A 21,107-nucleotide genomic window follows, 5' to 3' on the forward strand; every position below is an offset into this window, starting at 1 on the left:
TGCAAAATGTGCAGTGTTGGGGTGCCTCCAGGACCAGGGTTGGGAACCACTGATTTAGAGGACTAACACTGCAGCACTTCACTGCAATGTGGCAAATATCAGGATAAGACATTGATAAAGCCGTTTTATGTTTTCTCAAAACATGGTACGTAGTGATGATCAGACAACATCAACATACAGAGAACGAACGGAATGTTGTTAATAATACTGGACCCAAATGCAAAACCTTTAAAATGAGAAATTGACATACAATTTAAAATGGTTTCAAATACAATGTGTATTTTAAAACGGCTCGTCTTGCAGATCAATTACAGATAGGAAGCATTTAAAAATGCTGGACCCTGAAGAAGCAAACCCATGGGGTTTCCACCCCACCACAGGGATCCAAAGGGTAATGGAAATTTGCTCTTGATCAGTCAAATAAAATAAATATCTGCTTTGTGCAGCCCCTCATGATAAATATCACCACATCCATCATCTCAGTTGTTATGACCCAACTACGCATCCTAAAAAAGGAAAACCTAAAACATTGCCATTCAAATCTCAATATGTCAAACGCTAACGTCATCGTTCCCCGATTTGAAAGGCATGTGTAAGTTCAGTGATATATAAAGCTATACTGTAATGATAGTGAGAGAAGACGTCCATTTCTTTGGTTCCTAGATGCTAGTCGAAAAAGTGGTCTGGAAACACACAGCAAATCAAGTACTAAACCAATAAGCATTTAATCAGAAGGCAAACAAACAAAAATCTCATTGGACCGGCATTAGGAACATCCAGCCCTTATGAGATGAAATAAACAGAAGGCCGAGGACAAAAGTCCAAGGGAACAGGAAGTGAGAGAGGACACAGGAAAGGCACAGACCAGACAGAACACAGCTACAGCTGAACCGGTCAGCTCAGAGTCAAACCAGAAACCCTCTCACACCCCGTCCCGTCCTATGCATAGATTGCAAAGATGCAGTATGAAAACTGGCAAACGGCTGATGAACGCCTGAAGAGGCAAACGAAACACTGGCGCCGTGATATCGAAGGCTGCAGGATGCTTTTGGTGTGCGTTTCATCTGTTGGTCCACTAACAGGACGTCCTGCACACGATGCATGCGTATCATCTCAATCAAGAGCTAAAAGTCCGATAAAATAGAATTCAAATGAAAGTTGTCAAAACAAACTACTCTTACGAATACTATACACTATTTACAGATCCATTCCTCTACTCTCTTGATTATTGTGCGTGATTCCAGTGCAAATTCAACACTGACCTTAAGAGCATGTGCCGTATTTCTTGTTTGTAAAACTATAAAACTGACATTTTGGGCCTCATTCAAGAAATCTGAGGAGAGAATTGTTTGTATAAAGCCTTAGAAACATTGTTACTTTGGACTGAATGTCAGTTCCAATATTTAGTTCACCCAAAAAAGGATGGATTTACTCACCCAAACCCATAAGTGAGTAAAGATATTTTTAACATGCTCTCATAATTTTTGTCCATCCATCGAAAATCCACACAACAAAAAAATTCAAGCTTCAAGAAGTTCATAAAGACATAACAGTAAATCCACATGAATCGAGCGGTTTGATTCCAATTCTTCTGATCAAATATGGTAAACAGAAGCTTAACTATACTTGGTTGACGTATGAAAACAAATCGTTGTGTGTGTTTGTTTGTTTGTTTGTGTGTGTGTGTGTGTGTGTGTGTGTGCGTCAAGCAAGTACATTTGAGCTTCTGTTTACCATGTTTGTTGCACTTGATGTATGTTCTATTTGTGAATAAAAGCCTAAATTAAATCTGTTCGTTATATAAAGCATTTGTGTCTCTTCAGAAGACTTGGATTAAACCGACAGATTGATGGATGTGAATTACTTTTATGATGTCTTTATGAACTTTTTGAAGCTTGAACATATTGGTTATGTGGACTTTCAATGGATGGACAAAAATTATGAGAATATTAAAATATCTTAATTTGTGTTTCCTGGAAGAACAAAAGTGATATCAGATTGGGACCACATAAAAGTCAGCAAATGACTCAAAGTTTCATTTTTTTTAAAGTTAACTATTGCTTTAAATAAAGCTTCAAATTACAGAATTCCTTCTTGTCAACCATTTGGAAAACAAAACACTGAAAAGCCATCTTTTTTGGGGATTTCCGATGTCTCCCACAGACTTGTTTTCATTCATCATAACTAATGAAATATGCCATCTACTCTGACTAAGGTCTATTTCTGGAAAACAAGGCAAGCTTTATTCTGAATGGGCGACTGAATCTAGAGATTCAGAGAGGCAGAACACAAAGGATGAGTCAGCTGCTTATTCACAAACAGCTCAGAAACTGAATAAATCTGCTCCCAGACTGAAATAGATTGTCACAGCTATGAAACTTTCTATCTACTTCATTAAGGAATAAGGATTTCTCAGGGTTTTAACAAGCAGGACAACTTCTAAAGCTGCAAAACCCACTGCATAGATCACGTCTCATAATTGTATCACAGGCTTGACTGGTAATATATATCATCGTTGACAATTATGTTCTAAAACAATAAAAGAAAAGTTATCACACAAAAGAACTCATTCATTTCAGCTTTCAACTTCCTCTGCTAAAGTGAACATTTTGAGCACATTAACAGAGGAATACATACACTATGAATTTATAAATCATAAGTGCTTTAGTGTGATGAAATCAGGCAATTTCATTAAATTAGTATCCAGTTCTTTGGAAATCAAATTTCAATAGTAGACTAGTTCATCTAAAAGATTGTGAAATGTAAAATATTTGGATAAACAATGCATGAAAATTGAGTTTTCATGGCGCAAGTAATCTAGTTTAGAACTTCTGTCAGGGTTTATGAAATTTATGAAAACATGAATAAAAAAAAAGAGGCTGAGTTTGTTCATTGTTTTACAAATTATAGTGGCCAAAACCTCTGAAAACTGTTACCTATTCCAGTACTTCTATTCCACACAGCCACACTTTTATTTGAGTGAAATTAAATTTGTCATCTTCCCTGACTAAGATTAATACGCATCAATATTTTCTTAAAAAGATACACAAAAAAAGACCAAAAAAAAAAAAAAAAAAAAGTGTCCAAATTTGAATAGAAAATATGCATCAATATTTTCTTGATACAACAGTGCGTCCAAATTGAAAAAAAAACAATGCAAAGCTTGAAGCTCAGGCAGCTTTCATAGATGATTAGGCAATAATAATAAAAATAAAAAAAGCAATAATAATAAAAATTGGTCTGATTATTGCGCAACAGAATTCAGGAATGTCTTAAATTATATTTAAAAATAATAATAATCAAAAATAAAATAGTAAAGTAATAAAAGCAAACTCTTCTGAACCCCTAAAATATTAAAAAGTCCAGAAAAGCCAACAAAATAAAATATAAAAAAAAAGTTATTCCTCACAGGTTTGTTGTGTCATTGAGCAGATGGTGTGTGTGTGTGTGCATATATAAAGATGCGCACCATCATGCTCAATCATAAATATGTTATGCAAGTGAGAATACAAACAAAACATCTACACATCTTTACCCTTCTGTTTCCATCATGTTTATAAGTAAGTTCTGTAGTGTGCAGCGTCCATACATCCTTGTAACAACATTAAACTCTTCCAATAAATACGTTAGCAGCAAACAAAGAAGCTGCTGGAGTGTCTACTGCATAAGAAATGAGCATCTACATTCCCCTTTGAGTCAAAGGCGTCTTCCATCATCTGTTGATCCTCACGCTCACTCTTTGGATAGGCTGAATGGATTCAGTGCTAACGGGTCTCATGTAGGGCTGGCCCTGTGAGCGTCTCTCCTCAGTTCCTGGATGTGCAGTTCCTGTTGGGTCAGAAAGTATTTGAAGAACTCATACACGGACCAGGCGATGGCTGTAGACGGCATCTGATAAATCACCCGCGCTCTGGCACCTTTAAAGAATGCCGGCACGCCACCCAGCCGGTACACTGTCCTGAGTGCGTTCACCATGCCGGAGAGATGTCCGCTAACGTGTGCGGAGCTGAGCGCCACGTTCTCCTGCGTGTTTAGCAGCGTCTTGCACACGTCTAGCGGAGTGGTTAGGGCAGCAGACACAGCACCGGCCGCTGCTCCGGACAGGATGTGCGTCTCGGGCCGGTACTGGCGCTGGGGGTTAAAATGTTCCTGCATGAATTCGTAAGTGATGAAGTGGACGGCCTGGAAGGGGATGTTCATGGTGAGTTGAGTGCTGTAGCTGCGGTAGAAGGCGGCCAGGCCTTCCTTGCGACTGACCGTCAGGACGCAGTCATACAGGCTGCGGTATGGAGAGTTATACATCTGCATCCTCTGCTTCACCACTGAGCGAGAGAGAGTGAAAAAGACTCAATTCACTGACTTATAACATTCATTGTACTCATCACTCTCATCAAGAATACAAATGCTAAGTCTAACGAACCACGATTTTTATGAATAATACAAAAAGTGTTATGTGTCACACTTCGCCTGGAGTTTGATTGACAGGCGATCTGACCAACCATTTTGAACTTGAAAAATGGTGTGTACTGACGTCTTTTTTGCGGTTAAAAAAAGATACCTTCTGATTAGGGCTGCACGATTAATCAAATTAAATCACAAAGGCGATAAATCGCGATTAGGCAGAAGCTGCGATTGTCGTGTATCTTTCAGTGAAGCGCGGTTCTGTGATCAGTAGTAAATCTCCATCTAAAGGCCAGAGGGCGCTCTCGCGCTGAAACTCCAAATAGCCTTGCAGAAGAAACCCAGGAAATCCCCATAGCTGTTGCTGAATAAACAGAAGATTCAACTGCTTTCATTGATTGAATGTGACTAATAAACACACGACTACGACAATATATGGTTTATCGGAATTTGTCTTATTATAATGTTTATTATAATAAAGTATATAACAATGCAATGCTAATCGACATAGCCTTTATCACTGCTTAAATACTATGAAATATGTTGCGTGCATTATTCTGTGTAGGAAGCTACATCATCTCACAGAAGGATTTATTTCAAACACTCAACTGACTTCATGAAGAAAGTTTGGAGTAAAAACATGTTATTAAATGTGGTATTTTCACGTGCTCAGAGCTGTAGTTCACTGACAAGCTACGCAAACAGCTTTCATAATCGCAGAACGTTATATTTGATTTCATAATCGCGCGATTAAATCGTCTGCGATTATTATGAACGTGATTTTCCGTAGCTTGTCAATGAACTACGGCTCTGAAAGCATGCTCCATCTGAAAGCATGTGATGGAGATTTACTACTAATTACAGAACCGGCTTTACTGACAAATACGCTTGACAATCACATTCGATTAATCATGCAGCCCTACCTCTGATGTTCATTCATGTTTATTTCTTGCTATAACTTGTAAAGAGGAAGAGATGATCGGTTCACTTGCCACTTGAACTGAGGCGCTACAGCGATCTGTCATGACCACTGATCTATAATAGAGAATATATATATATATATATATATATATATATACAGTGGGTACGGAAAGTATTCAGACGGGTGTATATATATATATATATATATATATATATATATTCAGTGGTCACGACACATTAAAGAGCCACAAAATGGTATTTATTGTTTGAATTTCTTTAAAATTAAAAAAATGACCAAATTTGAATGCTGATACTTTGTTTCATACCAAAAGTAACCTGCTCTGTCTTGTCTGTCGGCGTGTTGTCAGTTTTCCCAATGTATTTTTCACCATGTAAGAACATGATGTGTGGTGTGTGAGAGTGCCATGGCTTGTCGGACGTAGTAACAGTAACTAAGGTGGGGGAGATGTTTGCGAAGGGTCAATTCAGCAATTAGGTTTGCATCATATCTGCTAGTATTATACTGAAATCAGTGATTAAGAACCCATATTAGTCAACCATGGTTGGAATGACTCATTTTTGTTGGGCACAACCCGAAAACAAGTTTGCATTTTAGCACGTCCGGTTCAGTTTTTTGAATGGGTTTTCGGTTCAATTTCTGAAATAAGGTATGTTTAACACAAGCTCAGATATTTTCATGTTTTATTCTACGACATAAAATACATCAGTAAGAACCCCTTGTTTTTTTTTTTACAGCCTTTACTTGTTGCTAACAAGTGTCTAAATGGGACCACAGAGGACATTAAACGTCATCACAGCAAACAGGTCAACTCATCTACTCACTAGTCATTTTCACAACCTCACTGTGTTTATAATCACTAGGGCTGGGTATCGTTCAAAAATGTTCGATATCGATACCGATACCGATACCTTGACTTCGATACCGGTTCCTGAACGATACTTTTTTCGATACCAATTTTATGAAATCAATTTTAACAAGATTCCATCTAAAAATAAAAAAATAAAAACTTTGGTTTTATTTTTCAGCTTGATGTTTATACAATCTCAAAGACTCATCCCCTGAGCCACTGCACAAAGGAACAAAGTGTAACCAACACAATAAATCAGTGCAAATAGTTTTAATAAAGCTCAAATAGTCTTCAGTTTACACATCTGTTAGGCATTTACACGAGTGTGTGTTCGTTTTAAAACGCAGCTCAGACAGAATCATGATTTCTATTTATTTTCCACTGATTTACTGATGAGCATTAGCAGCTTCCAGCGCCTGTGTTGAGCTCGTCCGTCTGCACTCATCCGCGGGTGAGTATATTTTGAAAGCTGTGCGGACACGGCTGAGCGCCAGACGGAACAGAACGCGGAAAGTGAAGTATACCCGGGCCTTTATTGGCTCACTGACGCTGATGAGATTAACCCCTTAGGTATCGAAATTTGGTACCGAACGACGAGACGTTTTTCGATACTCGATGGTATCGAGGCAATTCGGTCGGTGCCTAAAAAGTATCGAACTCGATACCCAGCCCTAATAATCACACTCTTGCAACCTATTGTAACTAAGTTTTTGTGAAAATATTATAGAAAGAAAGAAATTATATACAAGATAATCATAATAATAATAATAACTCAATTGATTTTAATGACATATTTCTATTGTCTAGACAAGGGTTTCCAAACTGGGATTAATGAGGGAACTGCAGGAGGTTTGTGAGCTGATGAAAAGCTTCTATTAAGTAAATAAAAAAAATAAAAAAATAAAAAAAAGTAAATCAGCTCACAAAAAGATAAGCCCAGATAAAATCTAAAATGAATGCTGATGAAATGTGGAATTTCTTGGGCGTACAACAGTTATCTTGAAAGACCCAAAAACAAACCACTTTACAGTTTACTTATAACAGTATTAAAAATCTAAGAATCATTATTGACTGGTATTGACAGTAGAAGAATACCTTCTGCTGGGTTCATGAAGGCATCGTGGAGGACAGTGGCAACACTTCCTGCCACACCTGAAGTGGAAAAGAGAAGAAAAATTACGTACATCACCATATCAAGTCACAACATGTGGAAAAAACAGAACAGAAACTCATAAGCTCATATGCTACTTTTACAATATCCTATACAACAGACAAAGGGGTGCTTTCCATTCCTTTTCCTCAAAACGATGGCACAACGGAAACACAACAACGCTGAACCTGCCAAATTATAAACCCTTGATCTCTTGCTCTTGAGTTCAGAGTCAGAAATCTAGCAATGGACATTCATTAAAGGATTAGTTCACCAAATATGCAAATTTGCTGTTAATTTACTCACCCTTAGGCCATCCAAGATGTAGGTGACATTTTTTCTTCAGCAGAACAGTAAAGAAGATTTTTAGCAAAAATCAGTTCTTGGTGATTAAAATGCAAGTCCACAGCTACAGTCACTTTCAGAGTCAAAAAAGCATATCAAGGCAACACAAAATTAATATGCGTGACTCCTTACAATATATTGAGGTCTTATGAAGCGAAATAATTGCTCTGTGCAAGAAACTGAACATTATTTTCAACATCATTACCTGTAATCCTTAGCCTTAGGCAAATGGTCCGGAGTGATGTCCGGTTAGCGAACTAATCGTTCTTTTGAACCAGTTCTTTTTAGCGAACTAGTTGAACCATTTCACCAAATCGGACTGAATCGTTTATTCACTTTATATGCTTTAAACATGTAAAACATCTTTGTTTTACATCACATCACTATTGGGTACTTTAAAAATATAATTGCATATACCTGATGTCATTGCATGATTACATAAACTGGTGAATCAGTTATTTGAACCAGAAGCGAACTCTCTGAAAGAACCAGTTCGCAGAAAAGAATCAGCTTTCCCGTTTGCCTGAGGCTATGAATTACACGTAATAATGTTGTAAATAATGATCGGTTTCTTGCATTGATTGACCATTTCGTTTCATAAGACCTCTATATATAGTCAGGAGCCACGGATATTAATTTTGTTTTGCCTGATATGCTTTTTGTTTTTACTCTCAAGTGCCGGGAGCCACTAATTGCATTGTATGAAACACCAAGGACCATGGTTTCAGCTAAACATCTTTACTGTTCTACTTAAGAAAAAGTCACCTATCTTGGATGGCCTGAGGGTGAGTAAATTAACAGCAAGTTTTCAATTTTGGGTGACCTATGCCTTTAAGAACTCACAGAATAATCCCTTCTCCTACCGTTAGCAATGTGACTGTTGCCTCCGTTCTGTATGACGTCACTAAGGCTGCGCTTGATCTGCTCGTAGCAGGTGAAATAGAGTGCGTGTGCAGGACCGGCCCCCAGCACAGTGATATTGAGGCCCCTCAAGGGCCGAAGGAGACCCTCAGTCCGCACAATCCTCTTCAGTGCACTGTACACACTGCGGTACTGAGCCTTAGGGTCCGGCTGTAAACTCTGCATACGTGTCTATGGACAGAAAAACAGCAGCATATAAGCATATCAACCATAAAAAGAACAACTCTTGATATGTATATATTTTCAAACATAGTTTCAGAACTAGACCAAATCATGAAGATCAGTTCTTTTTTCTTGTGTTCTGTCATTGTGTGGCATACAAGGAGTTTCACCTCAAAAAAAATCTCCGATGTCATAGCTTTTCATTAAATTCCACCAAAAATATCTATATAATTTACAGAGACCCCTAAAAATAGATATTTTCTGACAGGTAATAAAAAGGATAGTTAAATTGTTAACAAAAAGGGAAGGAAATACCAACAATATGTAGACAGAGATAGAAGCAGTCCATCTTTCTGCTTACCCAACACTTCGGCTCAGTTATAAAACATGCTTTGTTTAATATGAATGATTTGGCAAAAATCCTCATAACACACAGAGACTGAGGGGCACAGCAACCAGGCTATCAGAATAAAGCCTGATCCACAAACTGAAGCTTATTCTGGCCAGAGACGTCTGAGCAACATGAAGTGCACAATGATGACCACCCAGTTTTTTGCACCAATAACTTTGAAGGGAGTACACTTTTATACAGGCTTTTTGACCACATATGAATAATTACTAAATGTTTTAAAAATCATTTTGACTCCGACTAATTTTGGTGATTGAGAAATAGTGATTCAGAACATTTGGGAACAATTTTAAATGATTCACTGAAAAGAACTCATACAGTATATGACTTGTTAAAACATGTTTCGCTATACACCTGCAATATCTAACCATTCAAATATTTTAGACTGTTTTAAAACAAAAGGAGATCTAGACTGCAACATGCATATGATATATGATGATGATGAAGTGAAAGAATCATTTAAGTATGTCTATATAGTCCATGTAAAACAAGTTTAAACTTGTAAATGAAACCAAAACACTTATTTTTCAGTCATTCTTTCCCATTATCTTTTTAATTCTACCACTTAAATCTAAACACTAGACAAGCCAGTGTGACCGGTTGCAACTTACTTTGAACAAGATACTATTACAGCTAATCAAAAGGGTTAAATTAGTTCTTCAACTAGTGAACTAGACAAACACCCTGATATGTTTGAATTTACCCAAAACTATCATCAAAAAATCCCTGTCATCAAACAGCAACAGCTAACTGGAATATGCTGGAATAGCAAGAAATCTCCCTGAAAACATTCATCAGGGTGGATTGAGTTTTCAAACAGAGTTAACTCCCCATTTCAAGCTGTTCTGTAATCTCAACTCATGCTTCATTATAATAATAATTATAGCAATGCTTTTGCAAACGTTTGCAACTATTTTAGGAATACATTTCTCTGCATTCTGAAGAACTTTAGCAAACAAAAAGCAGAAGAGCAGCTAAATATGCACAGAAAACACTAAGCCAATGTCGTTTCCTCAAATATAGTCAAATAAGACATGTAATGCTATGAACATGTTTGAAACTCCAAACCTGAATGGGTTACACACTTCCCCTGAGAAAAAAAAATGTCCTTCATTAAAAAAGAGACAGCGCGAAACACTTCTTAGGACTTAAACACATTTTTATGTCCACAAACCAAACCAAAACAACTTTTTTGTGTAGACAATTTTTGTGTTCACAAAACAAAAAACAGAAGCTGTCAAAGTCAATCATGACGTCACATTCCCGTTTTTATAGCATCACATAACTAACTAAAACTAAACTTTTTCTACATTAGTGTGATAAAAAAATTTTTTTGAAGTGTAAATTAATTCTTTAGTTTGTCTCAGGTCTCATTAGATTACATGGAGAGGGCGGGGTTTATGACCTATACTGGGTCCAGCCACCTGGGGGCGATCAAAACGTTTTGGCTTCACTTTTTAGGACTTGTGCGGCACACTTGGTTAGTTACTATCAAGCAAATGTCATATATGAGAGGTGACCGTCACGACAGGAATGCGAGTATGTGTTGTACGTGTGTGTGTGTGTGTGTGTGTGTGTGTGTGCGCGTGTGTGTAAATAACGGTCTGTTAATCAATTTCAAAACGTCCCATCCTAAATGCAAGAGACACTCTTGCACATTCACAGTTCACACCCTTCTGGTCGTGTGAGATTACGACCTCTGCCCTGGCCCACCCATCAGCCATGAGGAGTGACTCACACCACCCCATCCGTTCGGCACTGATTACTGGTAATACTCTCTAGTTACCGCCATCAGGCACAACGTTTAAACCAGCTGTAAACTTTCACCAGCCATCGAAACTGGAGTTAACTTAGCCAACATATTTATATATACTAGTTATCAAGATATTATATATATGTTTTAAATCATGTTTTTAGTCACCGTTCTTTCAACTACAGAAAATATTTAATATACACTGAACAAAATTATAAACGCAACATTTTTGTTTTTGCCCCCATTTTTCATGAGCTGAACTCAAAGATCTTGTGTATATTAATAAATGTTTAAATATTTAATATAAAGATCAGTCATAATAGTGCTGGTATACAGTGGGTATAGAAAAGAATCATCACCCTTTAAAATAATCACATTGTGTTGCTTTGCAGCCTGAAATGAAGACAGATACAGATTTTGTTTCATCCAACTGTATTTACTCAGTGCAACTTATAACATTAAAGTGAAAGATATAACACCAACATGTCAGAAAAAAAATAAAAAACCAGAATCACTGAGTGGGAAAAAGGATCAGCCCCTTGTGTCAGTATTTTGTTGAACCTCCTTTTACTTTAATTACAGCTTTTAGTCTGTTGGGATTTGTCTCTGTCTCTACTAACTTTGCAATATTTGTCCACCCTTCTTTGCAGAACTGCTCAAGTTCAGTTCAATGTGATGGTGAGCGTTTGTGGTCTGCAGTCTTCAAGTCATTCAACAGATTTTCAGTGGGGTTTAAGTCTGAGCTCTGATTAGGCCATGCAAGTACATTCACCTTTTTCTCCTTCAACCACTGTGTGCTCAATTTTGCTGTGTGCTTTGGGTCATTGTCATGTTGGAAGGTAAACCTTCTTCCCATTGACAACTTTCTGGCAGAAGGCAGCAGATTTTCCTAATGAATTTGACTGTATTTTGCCTCATCCAGGTTTCCTTCTATCCTGACGAGTGCTCCAGTCCCTGTTGTAGAGAAACACCCCATTACAGGATATCACCACCTCCATGCTTTACTGAAGGAATGCTGTTATTTGGCTGGTGAGCTGTGTTTTGGTGTTGAGGCCAAATAATTCAATTTTAGTCTCATGTGATCTCCGAATCTTCAGGGGGCGTTTTGGCAAAGCTCAGTTGTGACTGCATGTGGCCTTTCTTGAGGAACTCTAAATAATTCTCTAACTCTATATAATAAATAAATAAAACTCTAAATAAAAATGTTAAATGTGGGATTAAATTTAGGATCAAATAGCAATATTACTGTTAATTGCATTTACTAAAGCAATGCATTCATAATAATTTTCATAATATACATTCATAATATTAAGATCTATAGAACTTTGTGGCACCACTAGTCTGGAGCCCTGACATACCTCAATGTAAACATTAACCATTTCAGCCTCTGCAACGCACAAAGAGCACAAAGATTGTGTCTAAGAAGGATAAAGAAGTAACTCATTTGCATAGTTGTAATGCGTTTGAGTCAGTGTATGGAGAGGAAAAGCACTGTTACTCATCCTGTTTCTCTATTCTGGTTCTTCTGCTATTGCTACATCTCTCTGAATCACACCCTGCCTCTTACTGTACATGCACCACATTATTACCAAACACTGGCATAGAGAACCATGTGATCCATTAAAGATCCCTTTCAGTCACAAAACTACAGACTACCTACCAACTATTTAAGTGGGTGCTGAAGACCATATGAAATAACATTCACAATGCATTTATCTTCCATAATGTGACATTTTAGAGTGAAACTAAATATTCTGTGGGAAACAAAAGTTGGGCGTAACATGACATACGACATAACATAATGACATAACATGATATATTTACTAAAAAAGTAAATAATAGAGGCAATTTCATGTCATCTCTATATTCTGTGGTGGATTATGAATGAATAGAAAGCCAACCTACTGTTAAAAAGAAGCACCATGTGCACCTTTCTCATTGAACTGAATCGCAAATAGAGACAGGGAATGTGTGTGTGAGTAAAGGTCATATATGGAAAAGCACGCTTAATAAGTGTCCTGAAACGCTCCTTAGAAGTGCTTCTAGGAAGTGACGAAACTCGAACGGCTGGCTAATCCCCACAATTTCTCACACTGGAAATTCCAGTTTCACTACAGCCTGAATCACTACTACAGACATGTGCTCCAGTAACTGAATTGCAACATCATGTTTGGGTAGATGTTTCAACAGCACATTTAATTTACAACTATAGTACAATGGCAAAGTTTAAAGCACACTTGTCTGCTTTAAAATGGCCAATGAAATTTAGGCAGTCACTAATCAACATCACTAACAAATCTCAAGTTTCCCTTGTTCCTGAAGACACTTCCTTAGAGGAAGAATTTAAAGCTAATCTCTTTCTGGATGTTTGACAAATGATTTACTGGCCTACTACACGAATATATTAAACAGTACATGATATACAGCAGGATTTGACTGGCTCAATAAATAGTTTAAGACAGCACTGGGATCAGTGACGCATTAAAGTGTCCACGAGAAAGAAAAGGAAGAATCTTTTAACAGGAAGGAAATATTTATTTAAAATAAATGTGTGCCAAGTTCTTTGAAATGTAATAATTGTATTTTCTTTACTTGTAAACATTTATGCTTCTAAGGAAAAGCTTAAATTGAATTACTCTAAAAATGCAGTAAAACCATCAAGTAAAAGATACCACATTTTTTAAATATAAATGTTTATATTTGAAAGCATTTTTTTTTTATTCAAATCATGAATGTATGAATTATTAATTCCTTTACGTTTTTGGGGAGTGGCACCACATGACGTTTTACAACCTTAAAGCGGACATGACACACACATAGGGCTGCACGATTAATCGAATGCGATTGTCATGCGTATTTGTCAGTAAAGCCGGTTCTGTGATCAGTAGTAAATCTCCATCACATGATTTCAGATGGAGCAGCATTTACTACACAGAGCCATAGTTCACTGACAAGCTACGCAAAATCACGTTCATAATCGTAGACGATATAATCGCGCAATTATGAAATCGAAGAAATCGATTTGATAGTCGTTATCAAATCGATAATGACAGCTGTTTGCGTAGCTTCTCAGTGAATTACGGCCCTGTGTAGTAAATGCTGCTCCATCTGAAAGCACGTGAAAATACCACATTTAATAACATATTTTTACTCCAAACTCACGTCAGTCGAGTGTTTGAAATAAATCCGTCTGTGAGATGATATGGCTTCTTACACAGAATAAGGCACGCAACATATTTTATAGTATTCTAAGCAGTGATAAGGCTATATGTCGATTAGCATTGCATTATTATATTTTAATTTAATTTATGCATTTAGCAGACGCTTTTATCCAAAGCGACTTACAGTGCATTAAAGCTATACATTTTTTACCAGTATGTGTGTTCCCTGGGAATCGAACCCACAACCTTTTGAGCGCTGCTAATGCAATGCTCTACCACTGAGCCACAGGAACAGATATATATACTTTATTATAATAAACATAGTAAGACAAATTCAGATAAACCATATACTGTCGTAGTCGTGTGTTTATTAGTCACAATGTATCAATGAAAGCAGTTAAATCTTCTGTTTATTTAGCAACAGAGGCATTTCATGATTTCTTCTGCGGGGCGTATTTGGCGTTTCCGCGCGAAAGCACCGCAATTTATCACCTTTGCGATTTAATCTTGAGTACTAATAGATTAGTATTGCATCGTTCATTTCTCTGAAGAGTCTTTAGTTTTATCAGATTTATTAAAGACAGATACAGCTATACGCTTCTCTCTGAAAACAGCCAAGCTCCTGGAGGCGTGCCGTGGGCGGAGCTAAAGAGTCACGAGCATGCGCAGCTTTTGTGTAGCAATCGTCTGCAAGCTGTGACATCGACATAAATAAAACAGGGACAAAACTTTATTGACTTAAATTAACTATGGCTAACGAATTAACGAATGAAGCACATTGATGGGCTGCTCTTGCTCTGGTTGATGTGCCCATACAAGGGAATCCGCCCTTTATGACGTCATACATGGCCATACTTGAAAAAAACTTTCGGAAACTTATACGAACCCTGAAGGAGTGCATTTTGCACAGAAATACTTCATGCGTCCAACTTGTTTTTTGAAACTTTGCTCATGTTTAGTAGGGCTGGGACAATAAATCGATGCATCGCGATTCGTGGATCGATTCTGAGATTTTCAGAATGCATAGTGATTCTCTCTCGAATCGATTCTGAGCTTAGTTTTTATCAGCAGTTTTTAAACCGCACACTCAAATGCTCACGAAGAAGAGCGCTTGTGCGTTCGGCTGAGTAATGTAAGTGGTTAAATGTACTTGCACATCGGCTTTTATGCTTTTATGATGCGAGATTAGTGCAAACACAGCCCACTGTGAACATCCTTGTAATTCACTTCAACCTTTTCGAACTTTATGAATGATTATTTTAGGTTCAAGTGGTGTGTGTGTAAGGAACTGGACGCAAGCAGAATACGGCTATTTCTAAAGCAATCAGTGTCATCCGCTGTTAAAAACTAAGCTCAGAATCGATTCAAGAGAGAATCGCGACGCCTTCGGAAAATCTCATATTCGATGAAAAATCATTTCTCGATTCGCGATGCATCGATTTATTATCCCAGCCCTAATGTTTAGCATGAGAATCCAACTCTTTAAACAGTGTAAATAAGTCAGAATTCATGATCTCCCCTTTAACCAAATATTAATCAAAATCAAAATTGAAGAGATTAATTTGTAGAAATTAATTTTTATATTAGAAATTAATAATAATAACAATACATTATTATTATTATTATTATTATTATTATTATATTTTTAAACCAATTAATATATTTTTACTTTATATATGTGTGTCTGTTACATTTATTTAAACAAGTATTTTAATATTTTATATATAAATAGATTTTGTTTATTATTATTAGTATTGTTGTTGTTGTTATTGTTATTATTTACGTTTTAAAACTGTTCATTTTTCTGCCCACATGGCTTTGGTAACAAAAAGAAAAGTGGTGTTATTTTCAGAGGCAAAGACAATTATTACATTTTTATTTTTATTTTTGCAATGAAAACAAGAACAATTATTAAAGTTAAGCAGGTCCTTTTTTTTTCAAGTTGTCTATAATCTCAAATTACAAGTTCAGAAAATATTTCTGCATGTTATGACAAATAATGACTTCATCCTTGGTCCTATTAACACTGTATCCCTCTGTGATCTCTGACCAAGTTTCATTTTCTGTCATCGCTAACACACACACACACACACACCCACGAACGCACAAAGCAATTACAGCCCAGTTCCTTCCAGGTAAAGTCCAGGGGCCTCTGGTTGGTTAGGCATGAGACGCGTCTCTTTGGCTATGTGCACTCCAGACACGTAGTACGCGGCTCTCAAACGCATAGAACTATGGCGACCAGCAAATAAGTGAAATCTGGCAGCCACTAAGGAAACAATGACAATAGCCTCCGCAAGTCCCACAGAATAGATGCAGAGCACAATCTGGCACAGTGACAGATCATTTTCACTCACAAGCTCCCAAAAAGACAAAGTTAGGACACTTTTGTCCCGCCGTAACAAACTCTGAGAAGTGATTTGAGAAGAGATAGAGCTAGAATTCCTACAATAAGGAACTGGATGAAAAGGACTGCTGTGTTCAGTGAACTAGCTGGCAGGCTTATGTTTGAATGAACTGTTGTTTTAAAGCCGGAGCGAGGCTAGCCCCAAGATTAGCGCTACCCTCACACACAAAAACACCATGGCATTTCCACTCAACATCATGAGACGACACTTTCACCTCAGATAAAATATGTACGATGGGGAGAAACAGAGATCACGTTTTGTTCTTCAAAAAAAACTATGAAATAATGAATCTGACCAAGACATCGTCATGCTGACTTAACTCATTAACTCATTTCCTATTCAAGCAGTGTTGCCAGGTCTGCAGTTTTCCCACGGAATTGGGCTACTTTAACACTGTTACCGTGGGTTGTTTTTCATGTCCGCGGTTTGAAGCGACCCCAATAACGTGGTATTTAGCCCCTGGAATGTGAATTTTAGCAATTGGCCGGGTTTTGTTGTGAAAACCTGGCAACTCTGTATTTAAAGACTCTGTGGTGTAGTCAATAGGCTACTAACTACAAAGTCATAAGTTCACACCCCGGGGAAAAGGGTGAGACATAAACTACCACCATTATGACCTCGACCCACTAAACCCAAGTTTACTCAAGGGTAAGTTTGGGTATCGAAAACCGGTTCCAAATTTCCAAGAACCGGGTATTCGATAAGACGCGTGCATTTCGATTCTGCTTACCGATTCCTGCGTTCTCATTTTAATGTGATTAAAAACGATTTAAGTGCAGGAACGGAAATGCATCGATTTATTATCCCAGCCCTAATGTTTAGCATGAGAATCCAACTCTTTAAACAGTGTAAATAAGTCAGAATTCATGATCTCCCCTTTAACCAAATATTAATCAAAATCAAAATTGAAGAGATTAATTTGTAGAAATTAATTTTTATATTAGAAATTAATAATAATAACAATACATTATTATTATTATTATTATTATTATTATTATATTTTTAAACCAATTAATATATTTTTACTTTATATATGTGTGTCTGTTACATTTATTTAAACAAGTATTTTAATATTTTATATATAAATAGATTTTGTTTATTATTATTAGTATTGTTGTTGTTGTTATTGTTATTATTTACGTTTTAAAACTGTTCATTTTTCTGCCCACATGGCTTTGGTAACAAAAAGAAAAGTGGTGTTATTTTCAGAGGCAAAGACAATTATTACATTTTTATTTTTATTTTTGCAATGAAAACAAGAACAATTATTAAAGTTAAGCAGGTCCTTTTTTTTTCAAGTTGTCTATAATCTCAAATTACAAGTTCAGAAAATATTTCTGCATGTTATGACAAATAATGACTTCATCCTTGGTCCTATTAACACTGTATCCCTCTGTGATCTCTGACCAAGTTTCATTTTCTGTCATCGCTAACACACACACACACACACACCCACGAACGCACAAAGCAATTACAGCCCAGTTCCTTCCAGGTAAAGTCCAGGGGCCTCTGGTTGGTTAGGCATGAGACGCGTCTCTTTGGCTATGTGCACTCCAGACACGTAGTACGCGGCTCTCAAACGCATAGAACTATGGCGACCAGCAAATAAGTGAAATCTGGCAGCCACTAAGGAAACAATGACAATAGCCTCCGCAAGTCCCACAGAATAGATGCAGAGCACAATCTGGCACAGTGACAGATCATTTTCACTCACAAGCTCCCAAAAAGACAAAGTTAGGACACTTTTGTCCCGCCGTAACAAACTCTGAGAAGTGATTTGAGAAGAGATAGAGCTAGAATTCCTACAATAAGGAACTGGATGAAAAGGACTGCTGTGTTCAGTGAACTAGCTGGCAGGCTTATGTTTGAATGAACTGTTGTTTTAAAGCCGGAGCGAGGCTAGCCCCAAGATTAGCGCTACCCTCACACACAAAAACACCATGGCATTTCCACTCAACATCATGAGACGACACTTTCACCTCAGATAAAATATGTACGATGGGGAGAAACAGAGATCACGTTTTGTTCTTCAAAAAAAACTATGAAATAATGAATCTGACCAAGACATCGTCATGCTGACTTAACTCATTAACTCATTTCCTATTCAAGCAGTGTTGCCAGGTCTGCAGTTTTCCCACGGAATTGGGCTACTTTAACACTGTTACCGTGGGTTGTTTTTCATGTCCGCGGTTTGAAGCGACCCCAATAACGTGGTATTTAGCCCCTGGAATGTGAATTTTAGCAATTGGCCGGGTTTTGTTGTGAAAACCTGGCAACTCTGTATTTAAAGACTCTGTGGTGTAGTCAATAGGCTACTAACTACAAAGTCATAAGTTCACACCCCGGGGAAAAGGGTGAGACATAAACTACCACCATTATGACCTCGACCCACTAAACCCAAGTTTACTCAAGGGTAAGTTTGGGTATCGAAAACCGGTTCCAAATTTCCAAGAACCGGGTATTCGATAAGACGCGTGCATTTCGATTCTGCTTACCGATTCCTGCGTTCTCATTTTAATGTGATTAAAAACGATTTAAGTGCAGGAACGGAAAGAACTTGCGCCCTGTATGCGTGCAGCTCACACGAAGCGCAAGACCGAGCACAGAGAACAGAGGTTGCGGTACGGGTTTGTACCGGTTTGTGTCCGTTCTCGAACCGTTCCGTGTATTTCCACTGTAGAAAAGGTTGTTCCGGGCCGAAACTGACTTCTTTCATATTTGTCCACCAATATGCAGAAAATTATGTCAGCATATCATCATAAACACAGCCGTTTTTGTCTTACGTGAACATAAACAGATGAGAAAGAAAACACACATGTACAGTATTTTTAGATCTGCGTGCGTTCGGTGTTAAAGAGACAGCAGCCTAATAAACGAGCTGACTGTCATTAATGTTAATCAAAGAACAAAAGAAAATCATTCACTGATCTTGACTGAATATATTTAATAACTTCAGTTGATTAATCTATATTTTATTTATGAAAAGAAAACTATGCAGTGTTTTCTTTAATTGATTAATCTATATTTTATTTATGAAAAGAAAACTATGCAGTGTTTTTAAACTTTTAATTAGTTTCTGTACCTGAAATTCTGTTCAGTTGTATTTATTTATGATATTGCTAATCGATTTGTTTGTTCCTATCTTATTACTGACTGTTTACTTGTCTTTAACACTTTAATATTTGAAATGTATCTAGTTGTTAAGCAGAATCGGAATCGGAATCGATCAAATTCAAACGATACCCAACCCTACTCAAGGGTAGACTGACCTTGTAATAAGTATACTGCAAAAAGACTATAAGAAAGCCCTTGTGAAAAGGAAGTACACTAAAGCATACTTTTAAAAGAGTACCTATTATGGAGATAATACACTTTAAAAGAAAATACTTAAGTGCGAACTGAATGTAATGTATGAAAGCCCATTTCCGTCAGTTTATAGCTCACATAAAGACGAGGGAAGTCGTGGCCTAATGGTTAGAGAGTCGGACTCGTAACCCAAAGGTTGTGGGTTCGAGTCTCGTACCGGCAGGGATTGTAGGTGGGGGGAGTGAATATACAGCGCTCTCTCCCACCTTCAATACCACGACTGAGGTGCCCTTGAGCATGGCACCGAACCCCCAACTGCTCCCCGGGTGCCGCAGCAAAAAAATGGCTGCCCACTGCTCCGGGTGTGTGTTCACGGTGTGTGTGTGTGTTCACTGCTGTGTGTGTGCACTTTGGATGAGATAAATGCAGAGCACTAATTCCAAGTATGGGTCACCATACTTGGCCACATGTCATGTAACATCACTTTCACTTTCACAATTATTTTTTTCTCAGAATAAATCCAGAATTGTGAAATGGAAACTCAAAATTGTAAAAAAACAAAACAAAAACAAAGACAGAAATCTGAGTTTGTATCTCACAATTTTTTCTTTGTCACAAATTTTTGTTCTCAGAATTGCTAGAAACAAAGTTTGATTTGTGAAATATAAAATTTGAATTGTGAGAAAAAAGTCACTTTTTTTATTTCTTCCAAAGTAATGTTTCCAGATGTTATTTACAATTAAATTAAACATTTATTATAGTTTAAATTTATATTAAATGCAGTTATTGAGCTTAAAGGGGTCATATGATGTTACTAAAAAGAACATTATTTTGTGTATTTGGTGTAATGAAATGTGTTTATGCGGTTTAAGGTTCAAAAAACTGTACATTATTGTTTCTCCTCTATGCCCCACCTTTCTGAAACGCGTCAATTTTTACAAAGCTCATCGTTCTGAAAAGCGAGGTGTGCTGTGATTGCCCAGCTATCCAGTGCATTGTGATTGACCTCAAGCGTGTGACGGAAATGTTACGCCCCTACCATACTGTTGATGCCGTCTACCTTTGAATCGTCAGTGGCAAATCCTTTAAATATGAAAAATGTACTAACAGTCTGTGAGTCAGAACAGCTGGCATTGTAGTCTACTCTACCAGGAAACAGTCCTCCATAAAATGCGTTGCACACATCTGAATATTTGGGTTGAAGTGTTCTGGAACAGTCACTTCAATCAAACACACTGGATAGCTGGCCAATCAGAGCACACCTCGCTTTTCAGACCGATGAGCTTTGTAAAAATCAACGC

At 37.3% G+C, this 21,107-nt stretch overlaps 1 protein-coding gene across 1 annotated transcript in view; it reads right to left on the bottom strand.

Annotated features, from left to right (window-relative positions):
• Positions 1 to 3,377: 3,377 nt before the first annotated feature.
• LOC107678377 (mitoferrin-1-like) overlaps positions 3,378 to 21,107 on the bottom strand; it is a 21,274-nt gene continuing 3,544 nt past the window's right edge. Inside the window, exons 2-5 of the mRNA XM_016473615.1 lie at positions 12,290 to 12,318; positions 8,550 to 8,778; positions 7,287 to 7,343; positions 3,378 to 4,322 (exon numbers count right to left, since the gene is read on the bottom strand). Of these exons, the coding sequence (XP_016329101.1) occupies positions 3,775 to 4,322; positions 7,287 to 7,343; positions 8,550 to 8,778; positions 12,290 to 12,318 (863 nt within the window). The 3' untranslated portion in view covers positions 3,378 to 3,774. The remainder of the gene's footprint in view (positions 4,323 to 7,286; positions 7,344 to 8,549; positions 8,779 to 12,289; positions 12,319 to 21,107) is intronic.

This window comes from Sinocyclocheilus anshuiensis, unplaced genomic scaffold (assembly GCF_001515605.1).
Source record: "Sinocyclocheilus anshuiensis isolate Anshui unplaced genomic scaffold, SAMN03320099.WGS_v1.1 scaffold112, whole genome shotgun sequence".
NCBI classification, from domain to species: Eukaryota; Metazoa; Chordata; class Actinopteri; order Cypriniformes; family Cyprinidae; genus Sinocyclocheilus; species Sinocyclocheilus anshuiensis.